Source organism: Phoca vitulina, unplaced genomic scaffold (genome assembly GCF_004348235.1).
Source record: "Phoca vitulina isolate PV1807 unplaced genomic scaffold, GSC_HSeal_1.0 scaffold40, whole genome shotgun sequence".
Classification (NCBI taxonomy): domain Eukaryota; kingdom Metazoa; phylum Chordata; class Mammalia; order Carnivora; family Phocidae; genus Phoca; species Phoca vitulina.
In genome coordinates, this window is record NW_022589743.1 from 19,785,871 (window position 1) to 19,804,070 (window position 18,200).

At 55.3% G+C, this 18,200-nt stretch overlaps 1 protein-coding gene across 4 annotated transcripts in view; it reads right to left on the reverse strand.

Annotated features, from left to right (window-relative positions):
* RAB11FIP4 (RAB11 family interacting protein 4) overlaps positions 1-18,200 on the reverse strand; it is a 114,880-nt gene that overhangs the window by 12,664 nt on the left and 84,016 nt on the right. For 2 of the 4 annotated variants that reach the window (XM_032428413.1, XM_032428416.1), the window contains 4 exons: positions 3,943-4,163; positions 2,112-2,306; positions 1,426-1,560; positions 1,044-1,079 (listed from right to left, as the gene is read on the reverse strand). In XM_032428413.1, the coding sequence (XP_032284304.1) occupies positions 1,044-1,079; positions 1,426-1,560; positions 2,112-2,306; positions 3,943-4,163 (587 nt within the window). Of the gene's footprint in view, positions 1-1,043; positions 1,080-1,425; positions 1,561-2,111; positions 2,358-3,942; positions 4,164-18,200 lie in introns of all 4 variants that reach the window. The other 2 variants (XM_032428414.1, XM_032428415.1) reach the window with 1 other exon arrangement.

Sequence of the window (18,200 nt, forward strand, 5' to 3'; positions counted from 1 at the left end):
CCTCTGAACTACGAGATCATCCAGCTCAGGCAGCTGGGCGCAACACCCCTCCAGAGCCCCTGGCGGATACAGCCAGTCCCTCACGGCTCTGCCCTGCTGCCTCACCTCCCTTTTCAGGCCGGCCTTCTAGCCAGCAACTAGCCAGTGACCGGAGTGGGCACGTGAGCCCCCAACCACCTCCCTCCAGCTGCATAACTGCCCCGCGAGGGTAGACCGGCTCCACAGGGCTGGCAGACGGTCCTCCTGAGGCCTCCCCGCAAGACTCAATCCCCTGCAGCAAACCGGCCCCTGCTGTACGTCTGGGGACCCTGGGAGAGGGCAGAGGGAAGGAGGCCCACCCAGACCGGGCAGGGCGGTGAGCGGCCGGCGGGGGGGGGGGCGGTCTGCAAACAGGAAACACTTGCCAGGGAACTCTTGCTGGAGGCAAAACCCAGCTACCGCTCTCCAGAGGCCCCCACTCCCCACCCCCTGCCAGGCAGCAGCCAGGGTCTCCGCCAACGAGCTCTCCTGTCCCAGCCTGGGCGCTTGCTGGCTGCTCCCAGAACCCCGGGCGTGGACCCGGGCCAGTCGGCCAGAGAATCTGGATCCTGAGATCCAGAGCGGGATCCTGGAAGTCCCGGGAAGTGAGCTGCGCAGGATGTAACCTGGAGCCAAGTGACCAGCTCCAACGGGGCACCCTGCTGCCCAATCTCTGTGAGTGGGAAACCCAAGAGGTGCTGGTCCAGCTGCTGGCCCCAGAGTGCAGGGAGGGCCACCAAGGGCCGTGAGATGGGCCGGGTCCCTCGGGGCATCACCGGTGTGCCCACCTGAAGCTGACACAGCGAGAGGTTGGGGTGAGACCAACTGCACCACCGCCAGAAGGGGCAAGGTGTGGGGGTGGGAGGAGTGTGACCCTTCTTTTTCAGAAGCAGACCTCTTCTGGCCGCTTGGCCTGCACTTCTGGGATGCTTCATTCCCCTCTGTGCGTTCAGGGGGCCACCCTGGCAGTAGGAGCATAATTAAGGGAGACAGCATTCAACCCCACCTCCCAAGGGGGGCCTTACCGTCCAAAGGCTGTGCTAGAGATCTTCCGGTTAGGGCTACAGAGAGAGATTCAGAGATTGAGAGAGAGAGAGAGAGGACAGTCATTGAACAGAGGGGGCTCCAGTCCACTTCTAACTCTGCAAGACTCCAAAGTGCAGTATGGGGCTCTGTCCCACCCCCTGCAGGGAATTCACTAATCAGCTTGGTCCCGAGTAGAAGCACCCTGATTTTCCTGTTGCAGAAAAATGCAAGCTCCCCAGGATCAATCCTACTCTGACAGTGCTCTCACACTTGCCAAGACAGAGTGGGGCCACCTCGCCTGCGGCTTCCCCCGCTGGGTCCCCCCACCCCACCCCACCTAGCCCTGGCCTCCCATCCCTCTGCTGGGTCCTGGGGCCCCACCTGTTGGCCTTCAGGTTTTTCAGTCGGGCTTCCAAGTCATTCAGCAGGTTGATTTTCTTGCAACACTGAGAGCAGTAAACATCCAGCAATTCACTGTTGTAGGTGTGCCGCATTTTCCTAGGAGTCTGCCCCGCACTGATTCAGGAGAGAGAAAGAAATCACCTTCTGCTCTCTGATCTGCTCCCTCACCTCATCCTGCTGAGCTTACTTTACTGGATTCCGCAATACTGGGGACCCTTGTGTTCTGTGCGTTTAGGGGCAGAAGAAGTAGAAATATAGCAACAGATCTCCCCTCCCTCAATACTCTCAGAGAAGCCAATGAACGGTACCCATTTCATAGATACGGCAACTGAGAGCTAAGCAATGACTAGGGGTGTGGGTCACCTAGAAGGTGTGTAGGTCACCTAGAAGGACTCTTCAACACCAAGGTTCTACTAGGAAGCAAGACAACAAAGACCCCTGAGTCTGCAGCCTCCCAGGTGGGTTCATTCTGTTTCTTCCCTGAGATAGGAGGAGGGAGGAGGAATTCTAGACCCCCACCCGAGTGCAGAGGCAGCACCCCCAAACCCTGGGAGCAGAACCCATGTAGCTTAGGACTCTGCCCTCTGAACCCCCCTGGGACGAGGTTGGGTTGGTCCGGCCACTTCTCCTTATGCCCCAAATGCCATTCCAGACCCCGGGGCCACCTGGAAGACACTGAAGATCCCAGGTCCGAGTAGACATTGGTCCTGGTCTCGTCATCGGGGCAGGGGCTGCTGGGGGCACAGTCCACGTCGTCCCCCTCCCCATAGTCTTCAAACTGCTCCTCGTTGCTGATGAGTGAGGTGGTGGAGTGCGTGGAGAGGTCTGACGTGGTCATGGATGGAGTGTGGCCCAAGGACCTGGGCGTCAGAGAAGGTTGGCCGTTAACGCAGCCCCGTCTGCAGCCCGTGCTGGGGAAACAGACCAGGCTTCCTGGAGGTCAGTCTGCGCCCCAGAGAGCAGAGGCCTGATCGAGTTTGTGCCTTCTGACCTGGTAAGTACACTTCGGCGACCTCATCCTAAGGGAACACATCTCACCACAGAAACGGTTTCTGCACAAGAGATGTCCAAGCCACTGCTTCCCTAGAGCACCAAAACACTGCTTACCGCCTCACGGCTTCCCTACCTTAAGTTATAATAAATTATAATTACTCACAAAGCATATAAAATCATACATTCTATGTTGCTAATATTAGCACATTAAATGATTAAGTTACAGTTGCAAAATTATAATATGGATTAGGAAATTAAATTATCAAATTATGGATTATCTAATTGTTGAAAGGTTTGTAAACGATACTAGCAATAATATGGAAAGATCAGTAGGAATTAAAAGTTACATGTAAAAACTTAAGCCGGAGAAAGTAAAAGGTGTCTACAGAATAAGGAAAAGCAGGGCATGAAACTATTTCCGTGGTCGCAGGGCTGGGGTCTGGGTGGTGGGATGAGGAGTAGCTCGGTTATTCCCCTCCATTCTCCCTTTCCTACCTTTTGCAAGTTCTGTTTAATTGGCTTGGACTCTAATAAGAAATGAGATTTTAAAATAAATAACCGCGAACTACCAGGTGAGGTGCTCCTCCCGGTTTACAGAGGGGACTTGTGGTCCAAAGAAGCCTCGCTGCAAAGAACGTGGGTCAGAGACCCTAGGCCTCTCTGGGGTGACCCACTGTGTGGCCTGTGAGGGGCGTCAGGGGCTGGCTGAGCCCTGCCCGCAACCTGAGAAGGAAGCACAACTGGTCACCTGCCAAACAGGCCTTCCCTTGAGTTGTTGTGAGGTCGTGTCTGCGTATCGTCTCTCATGAGGGATAGTTCTCTGACCCCCTAGGCCTCCGCGCTCCACACTGGGCAACCCGACTCGGTGACGAGAAGCAGGGAACCGGTTAAGGCGGTAATTCTCCAACCGTGCCCTTGAGCCATCCTGGTCTCTATCTGAGAACCTCCACCCTGTTTTTTGTTTTTTTGAAACTCATTTCTCTGCCCTCAAGTTCCTTAGCGCCTTGGGTGGAATTCGTCATACTCCTCAGCTCTTTCTCCTAGACTTTTTACTAAAACTGCCCCCACCACCCCACCCCGCTGGCTGCCTCCAGGTGATTGGTCCCAAAAAACAAGGTGAATGACCAAGTGGCAAATGGTTAGCCAATAGGTCACCAGGTCTGTGGTCCCTGACCATTTGTCCTTGGTGGCTGGTCATAGTACCCCTGACGGACTGCTCTCAGGACGCAAAATGGATGAACAACTCCAAAGACCCCCCCCCCCCGCCCCCCCCGAGAACAGCCTGGCTCCCAGAACCACTTGAGTCTGAGAAGCCCTGCACTGAGAAAATGTATATGAAATTGCCTTCTTCTTCTTCTTTTTTTTTTGAAGGTCAAAAGTGATGAAGAATTGACAATTTCATATGGCTCAACTGATACTGGCACCCCTCCCCCTCCCCAAATCTCTGGGTTGGCCGTGGCCACCACTTTCTGATATGTGGAGCTCCAGGCAGCTTTAACTCACTTGTCCTCCGGCAGGAACAGGCCCCCAAGCCCTCCATCCTTCTCCTCGGCAACTGACCCCTCCAGACTCTGGGTGCTCTCCATGGGGCTGTCCATGTCTGACTCTGGGGGGCCCTCGGGTGGGGCCAGTGTCATAGCCTCCTCCTCGTCCTCGGGAAAGAAGCCGGGGTCCCTGGGGAGGCGCTCGCCATCAGCAAAGGTCGGGCCTGGCACCTCGCTGCCCTGGGAAAGACAGAGAGGGACAGAATGAGTGAGGCTGGCTCCCTGGGGCTCAGCACACCTCATCAGACTACAAGGACACCATCAGGGACAGGAACAGCAGACGGTGGGGGACAGGGAGGCCCAGACCCCAGGACCTTGAGAATAGGAATACCTGGCAGGTTATTTGTCTTGGACCTCTCCCAATGGCTGCTTCGTGAGAGTCCAGTGAGGAGTCAGAACCCCTGGGGACAGCCATCCATGGAGAAGGGGCCGGCTACATTGCTCAGGGCACTTGGACAGCTCGTCAGGGTCCCCATCACAGTCTGCACAAGCAGCTTTGTGACAGAGTTAAGGGCACAGCTGTAATGAATGGCCCCCAAGAATGGCGACCCCGACCTAGCAGATGGACGCAGCATGGAATCTGCCCCCCATGATTCCGGGCATGTCAACTGACCTCTGTGAACCACAGTTCTCTCCGCGGTAAATTGAGAATGACAATGGGATCTTATATAGGATCACTATGTCACTCGGGAGGACCTCAATGAATAAATTCTGGCCACAAGACGTGGCTCTAGCCTGGGAGGGGCAGTCTGCCATGGCCCACCCCAGCCATGCTGGGGAGCGAGAACACTGGGTCCTTCGATTCTGAGCTTGGGGTTGGTCCCCAGTGCCCAGCGCATGGCCCAGCACAAGGTCAGCAGCGCGAGACAAATACTTGCTGGAACCTTTTGCTAAAATCATCTTGCATGTCAAGAGCTCTGGCTTTATTCGGAGTGTACCCAGTCTGAGAGGCAGCTCTCTACAAACCATTTCTTGGGGCTGCCACCTCCAAGGACGCCCTGCTTCCACCTGCTCCCCTCTGAGACGTCAAGCTACTCCCAAGGTTCTTGGGTGTGCTCCCCCACGAGGGCGGGCAGAACCCTCTGTGAGAGGCGCTCCCTGCAGCCCCAGGACTGCAAGAGGGGTAATAGAACAAAGGCTGGGCAGGGCCTCTAGGCACCTCAGACAAAAAAGGATCAGGCACAGGCAAGGAAGGTGGCCAAAAACAGGCTTGGCTGGGCCCAGCGAGAAGGGCGCAGTCTCCCGCTGCTGGTGGGGGCAGGCAGCCCTCCTGGCGGTTTCTCCCCACCAAGACTTCCTGGCCTAAGTATAGATGGCAAATAACGAGCTTGGCTCCTGCCTGTGCCCTAACTCGGGCTGAGCATCGCATGGACTAATAAAGTCGGCATCAGGCAGCCAGGGCCCCCTGACTGGGGAGGCCGAGGGGCTGTTTAATTAAAACCACCCCTAGTGTTCACACAGCCCTTTCCACCTTGATGTCACTCGTCCAATCCCACACGGCTCCCAGCCTCATCGGATCTTGGACCCTAAGCAAGGTCCCCTCATCGGCAAGCCCGAAGCTGCATCCCAGGAGAAACCAACATTTACTGAGCAGTCACCAAGGTCTGGAGACAGAACACGAGAGTTAACACAGAATCTTCAGTGGGCTTATGACAACTCTTCAGAAGGGGGCTTCTTAGCCCCAGTTCACGAACGAGGGTATTCAGGAGCTCAGAGAGCGGCCTGCCAGAGCTCCAGAAGTCTTCCAGCCAGCAGGCAGACGGCCACCTACCTCTGGCCACCACCGGCTTGGTTCCATTTATCAGGGCTGCGACCCACACTTCATGCGTTTTTCCGTCTCATGGTGACGAGGAGAAGAGTGCCCATCCGAGGAGCACATTAATAAGTGTGGGGCCCGGGCACTCCAGCCCATGCTGCCCACCGCCCGCCACAGCAGGGAGCACCTGCGCCGGTGCGCGGCCCCGGGAAGAGAAGCCAGGCGGGGGGAGATGGCCCACGGAGGGGAGGCGCCTGTGCTGTCCTTTACCTGCGACCTTTCTGCCTTCTCAGCCACAAGGGCGGGGGGAGGTTAGCGCTTGCGAGGAAGGCCTGCCTTGGGGCTTCCAGGAGTCCTTGGCCACTTCCGGTCTTCAGAGCCCCATAAGTTGGGTTTCCTTTCTCCCCTTGTGGGGGGGGGGGACTTGCCTGGGGCCCCATGGGAATTGGTGGCAGGGGAGGAGTGGACTGTGAGCCACCAGCGCCTACACTCTCTTCAAAGCACGGTCAGCAGGGGTCCCGGGGAGGCCGCTGCCCACCACGCTCCCAGGGGGCAGGCAGGGCACCAAGTAGAGACCAGCAGCCATGCTCCTCGGGTGTCCAGCCTGGCCTGCGGGTGGCTAATCCATGTTTGTCACAGTGGACACGGAGATGTAGAGGCCCCGTTTTTGCCGGGCACTCTGCCCAGAGACCCCCAACTCACCATATGCGGGTGGGGACCACAGCCCCCTCTCACCGGATGTCCTGGAGCAACATACCCACTCCCAACAGCTGGGCCAAGAGAAAAGAGTGGCCTGTCTCGGCCATAGCTGGGGCGGTAGCAGGGTCAGATGCCCCCCACGGGGGTCACTCTCTCCCAACAAGACCACCACTTCCTCAGGCATAATTTTATCCCCTGACTGAGCAGAATCCACATCTGCCTGGCCCTTCACAGTTGACAGAGCACGCGGTGTGCATACATAGCCCCATCCGGCTCTGACAACAGCCCCAGGAGAGCCCCAGGACGAGTACAGGGCAGGGATAAAGGATTCAGAGTCTTCGTCTGACACATGGGGAAGATGAGGCTCAGAGTAGGCGGGGTCTGCCCTGGAACTTCCCTGCTACAGAAGCCAGGCTCTTGACATGCCAAGTCAGGGCCCCTCAGAGCCCCCTCGCCACACACATACATACACACACGCGCACACACACATACACACACGCGCACACAAAATACATACACACGCGCGCACACACACGCACACTGTCAACATACCAGCTTTTTCTCTTAAAATCAGCTGCCTCCCCACATTAACACGTTTTCATTTGACCCACTGTTGTTTGCCCAAGGCAAGTTAAAATTTTTAGGACTTCAAAACCATTTCTAGCAGTTTTCCTCTAAATTCAAACAATATAAAGACAGCTATAAGAAAAGTAACCAGATATCCTGGTTGGTCCAGACGGACAGTAGTGGTTTGACATTTGTCCTGGACAAAAGTGGCTCTGTCGCCCCTGCTCCTCCCTCGGGAATGTCCTGACCCTGCTCCCATTCCTCTGGGCCCTCTGGGGAAGGGCTTGGTGTAGCCCTGGGCCTGGGAGGGGTGCTGCTGGAAAAGGGCACAGCCTGCTCTGATCCCAAACACCTCAGGAAGGGAGGCAAAGCACGGGCAGTTGCTGGAAGGTGCTAGAAGGCCACTGCTCATTGGCTTGGAGACTAGGAAGTATGCCTTCCTCAAGAGGCTAGGCCTGGGGAATTATCAGAAACCCGAGACCAGCGGCCTGCGGCTGGGAAAACAGGCCCTATCCAGCTGCTCTGGCGGGGCAGGTCTGCATCCCCAGTGTTCCCCTCCACCTCCCCACCCTGTCTCCAGCTAGGACTGGATGCAGCCGGCCCTGGTGAGAAGTGGGAACCCAGAGGCGCACAGGCTGCCCGTGGAAGCCCCTCTCCAGTGAGAGCAGCATTTGCCGGCCAGTGGGCCCCAAAGTCACCCCTTCCTCTGTAGGAAGTTGGCACAGGCTGAATTCAACAGCTGGTAAAAAAAATTCCCATGGTGGGACAGGGCATCCCAGCCTCAGAGGGGCCAACAACGCCCTGCTGTCCACACTCCCGGGGGCGGGGGTGGCAGGGTCCAGACACCAGGACTTCATCTGGTTCTCCCCACCCCCCACTTGGCCCTAGTGGGACGCCACCTCCAAGTCACACACACCACTACTCCATTTTCACGGCAGCTAGGGCACGGACTCCAAGGGACCCCACTCCTACATTCCCCGCGAGAAGGCAGGCCTTCCGGGAGGTCACCATGGGGACGTCTGCGTCCGAACCCCCAGCATCAGCACCGCAAGGGGCACATGGCAGGTGAGCGGCAAGTGCCTGTGGCAGCAAACTGCGCCGCAGAATGGGGGGCTGGGAAGAGCCCAACTGCGGCAACCCCGAGGCCCAGGTGCCCGGCTGGCGTGCTCACTGGCCGCCGTGCAACCCGGAGGAGCTGTTCAGTCTCTGAACCTCAGCTACAAACAGAGCTGGAAACACCCAGCTGGCAAGACTGCCGTAGAGAACCTACGTAGAACAGTGCCTCATACCTCACAGATGCTGGGAACACGGCAGAGAGGAGAGGGGGGCAGAGCAGTGTTGGGAGCAAGCTCTGGAGGTGGACCCACTGGGTTCAAACCCCAGCTCCACCCCTCAGCTCTGCAATCTTAGGTTTACTGAACTTTTCTGTGCCTCAGTTTCCCCATCCACAGAAGGGAGTTAACGGTCATCAGGAAACGAGTTAGTACCCGTGCTAAGCACACACAGAAAAGGATCAATAAATCTGAGCTATTATGGTCTTCAGGGTGTTGAGAGAAGACAACCAGGGGTGTCTCCAGGCCTAATGGCCTCTATCCGACTCCCTCCCACCCCACCCCCCGGGACCCTATCCCGTTGACCCCCAGTGACACACCAGGTGGGGGTCGGCTGGGTTCAAGCTTCTGGAAGCCTGAAGTTTGCAAGTTACAGAGGTGTGGGTGCCTCCTTTCTCCCCACCAGGGCCGTCTTCTACATACGCTCTTGGAAGGGATCTCTGCACGTTAATTACACACTTTAGTAAGTGTTAGGATGAGACGCTGCCTGGGCAAGGGGGTCCAGGAGGCTCGGAGGCCCCGGCTCACCCACCCCCAGCCCTGGCAGCAGCTTCGCTTCCCAGGCGGTAACTCAGAGCCAAAGAACAGCCCAGTGAGGACAGGGCTGGGTAAAAATAGCCCGACTGGGCACATCCCAGCTCCCCCTCGCAGCCAGGCACCCGCGGGCACATGTGGAACCCCACTGCAGGGAAGATAGTGAGCAGGGAGCGGGGAGGGGTGGACACAAACCAAGCCTGGCGCAGGGGAGAAGCCAGGATGCTGTCTGGGTGACGCTGAGCAGGTCTCGGGGGGAGGGGGGCTGGGGATGAAATCCCTCATCACAATCCCAGTCAGCCCCCTGCCCAGGAAGTGTGACAGGCGTGCTCGCAGTCTCCCTGGGTCTCCCCCTTGGTAGCAGACTAAGGAGCTAACTTGTGGATGCCAACGCCCCCAGGTCCAGAGAGCGGGGATCGGCTCACCTGGGCTGGGATCCCCTTCCCGCCCCTGCGGCTCAGCCACCCAGCCACGCATGGCAGCGGCAGAGATTAGTAAGCAATCTGGGCTGTGCCTGCCGCCTGTTTGTGGCTGCCAACCCCTGCCCCGAAGCCAGGCCGTGCTCTGCAGGCGGGAGGTCCATGCTCATCAGTGGCTGATAAAGTTCTGGCTCAACAAAGGGTGGCTCAGATGCCGGTCAAGGCGTGAGGGTGGGAATAAAGGGGGAGGTAAGTTTCCGAAGCCCTGACTTCGGAACAGAAGTAACCTTGGCTCAGATACAAGGCCCCCGGCTCTTCCCCAACAAGGTCAAGGGCAAACTGAGGAGAACCAGGTCACCAAGCCATTAGAGTTCATTTTTCGCCTGTCTTGGCCAGCCTTGGGGACTGACTGCATACGGTCAGATGAAAGCCCAAGCGTCCCACGCTGGTGGGGGAGGCCAATGTCAAGAAGACAGGACAGACTGCCATGTTCCCGTCCCCAGGGGCCAGATCAGAGAGTGGCCAGGAACCACCCCTCTGTTGTGTACTTCCTTCCCTGGCCCCTGGACGGAAGTCCTAAGTCACCCAGTTTTACAGAGGGGAGAACTGAGGCTCTCAGGCAGACGGGGTTCGGTCCCAGATCTGGCCGCCACCGGCTGTGGAACCTCAGGCTGGTACTGAAGAGAAGAGAAAGAGAAAGTAAGGCTGAGTTTCTCAAGAGCTCCCAGGCCATTTGCATAGAGCAAAGGCACTCGGATAAGGAGGCCCTGCACACGCCCCCACGGTGGGAGGGGTGTGGAAGCCCACAGGGCCTTCTTTTCCCTGCGCTTAAGCACAACTCTTGCCTGGTCTCTCTCCCCAGTCTCACACTTCCCCGCCCTCAACAGACGCAGCTGCTCAAGGAAGTGTCACAGGCGTGCAGGAGAAAGAGAGGGCAGGATGCAGCTCCCAGAAAAACTCAGAAATGAGGGTATCCGACAGCCCCCTGGCAGCTAACCTAAGACAGGGGTAAGCAAATTACAGGGTGGCGGAGCAGGGGGACTGAGTCGTAAGGGATCTAGTATTTCCCCAGGAAGGGGCTGACAGGGAGAGTCTACAGCAGCCTGGCAGCGTCCACCCGGGCACTGGCCAGAGGGGTCTGGTCTGGCCTGCCTGCCCCACGTGGCTGGCCTGCCCCAAAGGCTGTGCGGTCCGACGTAGCTGGCACCAGGGCCAGAGATCATCCAATGGCCACTCGGACCTTCTAACCAGCTCCCCTGTGTCCAAGTTCACCCACCACGCTTGTGATCACAGCAAGCTTCCAGGAGCCTGCGGCTGCCGGGGAGAAGCAGGCTGCCCAAGCTCACTGCCAAGCTCACTGCCCGAGCACACTTCTCACCATCCGTCAGTCAGCTGGTGCTCTGGCTCTGCGTGTCCCTCCAGAGACAATCTGTGGGCATGGGTGGCACCCAGGTCCCCAAGGGGTGAGGGAAGGGCCAACAAGATCTGGTTTTCAAGGCTGTTAGGCTGTGGGCCAGACCCGGGACCTCACTGGAAACACCCGTCACAGTGGGGTCACGCGCTCCACTGGGAGACCCTCCAAGCCCCCTTTCCCCATCGCGCCGCTTCCACTCCAAGAATGTGTTGAAGCATTTCAAAAGTCAGCAGTTAAAAATTAAAAATGTATTACTGAAAACGGAGAAAAAAAAAGGAATAAAAAATGCTTAAGTCATCCAAAAGGATACAGAAAAGAAGGAGGAAAAGAAGACCAAAGATCATAACTCAACCACAGTAACAATGCAGTAAATGAAAATGGAATAAACCATACTGTTAATAAACAAACACCGCCTGACTAGATAAAAACAACTACTACGTGCCATTTACAAGCGACACAGTGTAAACATTAGGACACAGGCCAAAAATAAAAGTAAAAGGATGACGGGGCACCCTGCTGGCTCAGTGGGTAGAGCATGTGACTCTTGATCTCCCGGTCAGGAGTTCAAGCCCCACGTTGGGCGCAGAGCTTACTTTCAAATAAACAAATGAATAAAGGTGAAGATTTTAGTTCATCTCTCTTGGTAACTGATGGGGCAGGCAAACAAAAGAATTAGAAGGGAGACAGAAGGCGTGAACCACGCAAACGAGACCTGACGCAAATCACGTGCTGTCCCCAACTGTAGAGTAAAACCGTTGGATCAAAGGTTGATGAGGAACCGGATGCTGGCACAGTACCAAAGAACCACCCAACACCCTCCAAACACCCTCTACCCCCCAATATCTCAACCATGGAGAAAATAAGCTATTGTCACTTTAATACAGTGATCAAACCTAGCATCCCTAATTGGGAACAGACACTGGCCTCCTGACTGGGCACAAGATGAAGGACACAGCCTCCCCTACTCAATTCTTTTTTTTTTTTTTTTTTAAAGATTTTTATTTATTTGTCAGAGAGAGAGAGAGAACAAGCAGGGGGAGCAGCAGAGGGAGAGGGAGAAGCAGTCCTCACTGAGCAAGGAGCCCAATGTGGGACTCGATCCCAGGACCCTGGGATCATGACCTGAGCTGAAGGCAGACGCTTAACGACTGAGCCACCCAGGCGTCCCTCCCCTACTCAATTCTAATGAAGCCTTAACTCCTACTAGGGGTGCTCGGGTGGCTCAGTCGGTTAAGCGTCTGCCTTCGGCTCAGGGTTCTGGGATGGAACCCCACATCCTCGGGCTCCCTTAGTGGGGAGTCTGCTTCTGCCTCTACCCCTCCCCTCTGCTCGTGCTCGCTCTCTGGCTCTCTCGCTCTCAAATAAATCAATAAAATCTTTAAAATGTGCGTTTCTAACAAGTTCTTGGGTGATGCTGATGGTCCCAGGACCACACTGTGAGAACCGCTGTTTTAGATTAATCAAGAGACAGAAAAGCTAAACGTTAATCTTGATTAGATCCCAGCTCAAACAAATAAGCAAACCACCACCGAGCTAGCAAGACCTATTGGGGTCAAAATGGAAGCTAGAGTATGGACTAGATATTGGGTGATATTAGGGGATTATGCTTACTAATTATGCTGGCTAATAGTTATGAAGAAGAAATACCCTTAGTTTTAACGTCTTGTCTAACTTTCTTTCAAATGGTTTAGGGAAAGTTACACGGAGAGATAAAGCCAATATGGTCGCAGCACTGGAGGGCAACCGGGGCATGCAAATCCTTCCTGGGGAGGTCTTCCCTCTTCCCCCATCCCCCCAACCAGCTCCATGATGGTCTGTCCTGGTTGCAGGGGCTGGTTTGGGCTCCACGTGAAACACTGTGGGGGTCCTCTTGTGTGGCTGATGGAGTCCCGGCCACTGGAGGGGCTGGATGGTGGGCTCTGGAACCGTGGGGGCTGGGATGGGGTGCTTCAGGCAAAACCTTGGGGAGCGACGCAGGCTTGGTGGCCCCACCCTCAGTGGCTTCCAATAATCGTTTCTTACAGGTCTTATTTTTTTCAGTATGTTAGCAGAAAGATACATATGTAAAACATGAAAGATAGTCACCCCAAACTTGCTGAACTGGTTAAGAAAAAGTGTACAATCTCTGACAAGTTTAGCTCCATTTAAAAAGAATATGCAAAAGTGAAGCCATCCTTAAAGAATGCTACACCCCAGAGACAGAGTCAGCAGAAACAGGGAGCCTGGTGGGCCAACACAACCCCAAGGGTCAAAACCCCACAAGCTGAATGGGGAGCAGTCTAGGTTCTGAATGGTCAGATCAGGCAGCAATGGTGGCTCAGGCTCTAGAAGGTGAACCATGAGTCAGAACACTGGAACCTCTTCCGAAGGTAGCCCTTGGCCAAGAGACACCCCAAAGGGCCCATCATCAAGAGTGGGCCTCTTCATCAAAAGGAATGAGATCTTGCCATTTGCAACGACGTGGATGGAACTGGAGGGTATTATGCTGAGCGAAATAAGTCAAACAGAGAAAGACATGTATCATATGACCTCACTGATATGAGGAATTCTTAATCTCACGAAACAAACTGAGGGTTGCTGGAGTGGGGGGTGGGGTGGGAGGGATGGGGTGACTGGGTGATGGACACTGGGGAGGGTATGTGTTCTGGTAAGCGCTGTGAATTGTGCAAGACTGTTGAATCTTAGATCTGTACCTCTGAAACAAATAATGCAATATATGTTAAGAAAGAAAAAATGAAGAAGAAGAATGTAGCAGGAGGGGAAGAATGAAGGGGGGGAAATCGGAGGGGGAGAAGAACCATGAGAGATGATGGACTCTGAAAAACAAACTGAGGGTTCTAGAGGGGAGGGGGGTGGGAGGATGGGTTAGCCTGGTGATGGGTATTGAGGAGTGCACGTTCTGCATGGAGCACTGGGTGTTATGCACAAACAATGAATCATGGAACACTATATCTAAAACTAATGATGTAATGTATGGGGATTAACATAACAATAAAAAATTAAAAAAAAAAAAAAAAAGAGTGGGCCTCTGCCTGCAGGCAGAACTGCCTCCCATCCCCTCCACTCAGGGCTCTCCCTGGATGCCAGGCTCGGCTCACACTCCTCTTCCTCCTCCCCTTGGAGGATGGCTCCAGAGAACTTTCTGTTATGGGCTGAACTGTGTCCCGTCACCCCCCAAATTCATATGTTGAAGTCCCAATCCCAGTACCTTAGAGTGTGACTGTTTTTGGAGATAGGGTCTTTAAAGAAGCAATTACATTAAAACGAGGGCATCATGGTGGGCCCTAATTCAATCGCCTGGCATCCTTATGAGGAGAAGGAGATTAGGGGACACACACACACACACACACACACACACACACCATGTGAAGACACAGGGAGAAGCCAGCCATCTGTAAGCCAAGGAGAGAGGCCTCAGAAGAAACCAACCCTGCTGACACCTCGATCTTCAAGGTTAGCCTCCAGAATTGTGAAAAAATTCATCTCAGTTGTTCAAGGCAGCCAGTCTGTGGTACTTACCCTTTCCTTCCCCCACTCGGAAGCCTGTATGGAGACCCTCGGCCCCACCTGGACTTGGCCCCCACCTCCCCACCCTGATAATAAAGGCAAATTCCTTCTCGGTCAATTAAGTTCAACCTCCAAAGAGAACTACTGGATCTCTAGAATCTCGTCAAGAGACTGGGGGTTGGTTTGTTTTTGTCTCTCCTCAAAAGAAATGTTGCCTTCTCTGTCGTGATCACTTTGAGATACTGAGATTTCTAAAGAGACTATCTTTTGCTGAAGCTGAAGCTTGGTGGATCTGTAATTATCAGGATGATGTTTCATAAACACTATATATATAAATCTAAGTAAACTATTTTCATTTCTCGTGTTACCTCAATAGTATAGGTATTATATTTTAATTTTAAAGGAAAGTGTACATGGAGTTCAGCCAGAGACATTTAAAACTGCAAAGGCAATTTCTGTTTGCCCAGAACTGTATTTAGTGTAGTTATAATACAAATGTAAAAGTTATTTTACCTAAAAAGTGAACGGTTTACAAGAGGAGAGATCAGCAGTTAGGCCTGGAACCACAGACCCATGCCCATCCACAGCCCTGGAGCCACATTCTGACCCAGGGCAGGCCACCTCTGTGGCCAGGAGCACTCAGTAATTGAACAATATATTACCAGTTTCTCCATGCCAGACAGTATTTCTGGTTACTTGGAATCCAGAGCAGATTTCTTCCCTGCACTGTGGTCAGTTTGGGAAGGAGGGCCCTCACCACTCCTGGGACACGTGGGCACCTTGCTCGGCTGGGACACCAGCCTTCCTCAGACATGGCCAGGACTGGAGCCCGCCTCCCCCCTTCAAGGCTGGCTGTCCAGGGTCAGGCAGATGCTGCAGCTGAATCTGGCTAAGCGACCCATCTCCAAGGAAAAACCACAGGGGAGGTGGCCCCAGGGTGAACTTCTGCTCCCGTGGGGAACAAGCCCTTGACAGGGTGTGGCTGTCCTAACAAAGCCCTGGGTCCCAGATCGGAGTGCCTCAGTGAACCTACCTCCTGAGCAAAAAGGATCCAAAGAGGCCATCTAGCCTAACCCCAGCCCCCAAACAGAGCCAACAGTCTTGATTTTCAAGTGAGAACGTGGACCTGAGAGGCAAACTGTTGGGGATTAGGAAAACAGAACTCAAATTGCTTCCACATCTGGAAACCAAGCCCAGCAGCCAGCCCCAAGAATTCCAGGCATGTCAGCTGATGGAGAAGCTGCAGGTCAAGGGAGGTGTTTCCTGTGAGCCGAGGCCTGGCCCCCATGCACCTACCCGAATCCACAAGACCGGTCTACATCAGAGGCCGACTGGGGGAAGGGGACACACGGGAAGACCCACCAAGTGGCCAGCGTCTGTTCTGCGCTCTACCAAGGTGGCCTCATTTTCTTCCCCCAAAATCCCTGCACGTAAGTACCATCTCCTCCTTACAGGTAAGGACCCGATGTCCACGGAGTTGAATCTACCTTCCCCTGAAGTTATGCTGCGATTTTTCTCTACGGCCCTGCTGTCACACAACAAGGTAGAGCCACATAAACCTGAACCAGGAACCCCCGGACATCAATCACCCCGTCTAAATTCTCCAAAAAGGATTTCCCAAGTACACGTTGGGACGTGGCAGTTCCCATCCGGCCACGGGATCTGCTGCTCCGAAAACCAAAGCCAGGTGTCGGGCAACTCAAATGTCAAAGGCGAATTAACAGGCTGCAAGTTGAAAGGGGCACACATCAAGGGCTCTCCGGGCTCTTTGAACAGGCAGCTATTTTGGGCTACAAATTATAGCTTTTAAAGATGTGGCTGTTTGAAGTGAGGGCTTAATTACTCACACAGTCAAGAGTTTGTGGGGCTCGCTTTGGGGGCTCCATGTTTCACCCTCATGCTAAGGAGGGCATAGAGAGGAGCTTGGGTTGCGCCGGCAGGGGCCCAGGCCAGCTCCGCCAGGTGGGCCGAGCAGTATTACTTCACAGGGCACCCTCAAACGAGGCCACGATCTGCTTCAAGGAGAGCACGCCTGAACAGAGCTAACCGACCATCTGGAGCTGGGGCAGGTACCTACCTCACCCCCTCTCTGCACGGAACCCCTCAGGTTGGGAAGGCCAAGCAGAGTGCGCCAGTGTTCACCCACAGCCGATGGCCAGAGCTTCCAGGGCAGACAGACTGGGATCAGGCAGGCCACGGCCCACAGCCCCCCTGCCTCTACTTTTATAACCTCCAGGCATTTCCCATCATCCCAGAGCCCCAGCAGCGCTGCCAGCAGGCTCTGGTCAGGTGCTCCCTTCTGTCCTCCTGCCTCTGCCAGGTCCAGCTCCTGGGGCCAGGTGTCCTGGGGGCTGCTGTCTCACACCCAGGCTCACTAGAGCATCGCTGGCCAGAGCGCAGCTTGCAGGCCATGGGCCAGGGAGGCGGAGCCAGCTCGGGTCCCTTCCCAGGCTGTCCCGAGGCAGAACAGGTGAGAGCTCTGAGTCTGACCACGAGCCATGGCTTGGGGCTCAGAGGGCAGGGGGTGCCCAGGGTGGGTACAAGGCTACGGACTGTCCATTAAGGTCCCTGTCAAAGAGCCCATGAGCTAGCTTTCCAGTGGCCGCAAAACCAGGCTGTCTCAGCCCAGCACACATAGCCCCGTCTAGCTGGTCAGCCTCAGGACACGATCCCTCCCCTTGTACCCCAAGCTCTTGTCTGACATGATCACCACCCCCACACTTTGGTTCCTTATGCCCGAAACACAATTTCTCCCCATGCCACAAAGACCTGTCCCTAAACAAGCCCCAGGCAGAAAGTCACTGTATCCGGGGGGGCCAATCCTTCCCCTCCATGCACACCTCCCCCAGCCCAGAACCGAGCAACTAGAGCCCTATAGGCATCTCTAGGCACAAGCCCCATGAGCCCCTTCTCTGCTCCCATGACTCTCTCCCTGGGACACTGGGTGAGGTGGCCTTATCCTCACCTCCCCAGCCCTTATATACCACTTTAAGGAGAGACGGATTACCCAGACGGGAAATTTTCCCATCCCAGCCTTGGCACAACTGACCCACTGGTTGCCCCTGTCCCCAGTAAGGAGCTGTGTGGTGGCCTTGCTTCCTGAGGGGTCCCAAAGGGGCCACCACAGCAGCTGATACAGGGGCTCTGTAAGCAAAGTTGTGCCCCCCCAGCCCGGTTTCTCTCAGGGCTAGTGAATTCATCACAGCCCTCGCCACACACACAGGACAGAGCCAGAGCCCAAATAGCACCTCGTCAAGAAGGGGGCTGGGAACCCGGCCACCATGCACAAAACTGAGGGAGCTGGGCTACCGGCGTTCATCAGGATCTCAAGAGGGGGAGAGACAGAGGGACTTTCTGACAAGAATGAGGTTTGCAACCCCCTCCTGCTCTGAGTCTCCCTTCAGCCAGCATCTCTCACTGAGGCCCTGCTCAGGATGGCCCACTATCAGCTGGGTATCCCCACAGGGCTGTCATCCAGGGCCTCACACTCAGCCCACTGCTCTCTGAGCGAGCAGCCCACCACGTCAGCCTCATTCCCCAAAGGTGCGGAGGTCCTGACCGCTCACTCCATTCCCTCCCCGAGGCTAGCCGTGCTGCCCGATGCTTCCTGCTTACACAGGTCCCTGTGCCTTCACCCCTGCAGTTCCCTGCCCCGAGCTCCTCTGTCTGTCTCCCAGAGCCCTAAAGAAACATAAAGTGGTCTTAACCATTTGAGGAGGACCAGGAAAGAATACATCTATTAAGCACCTAGCACGTACCAGGTACTTTTGTGCATCAACCACCATTTAGATGGGAAAACTCAGGCTCAGAGAGGTTAAGTAACCTGCAAAAGGTCACAGAGCCGGCAGGGCTGGGATGTGAACGGGTCTGATTTTAATGCAGCAGAAAGGGTACGGAAAAGACGGCCCTCTCTCGGTGATGGCAGCGTCCAACACGCAGCGCTGGAACAGCCTCTCGGGGCGGGCCGTGGAGGCCACGGGCACAGGGGGC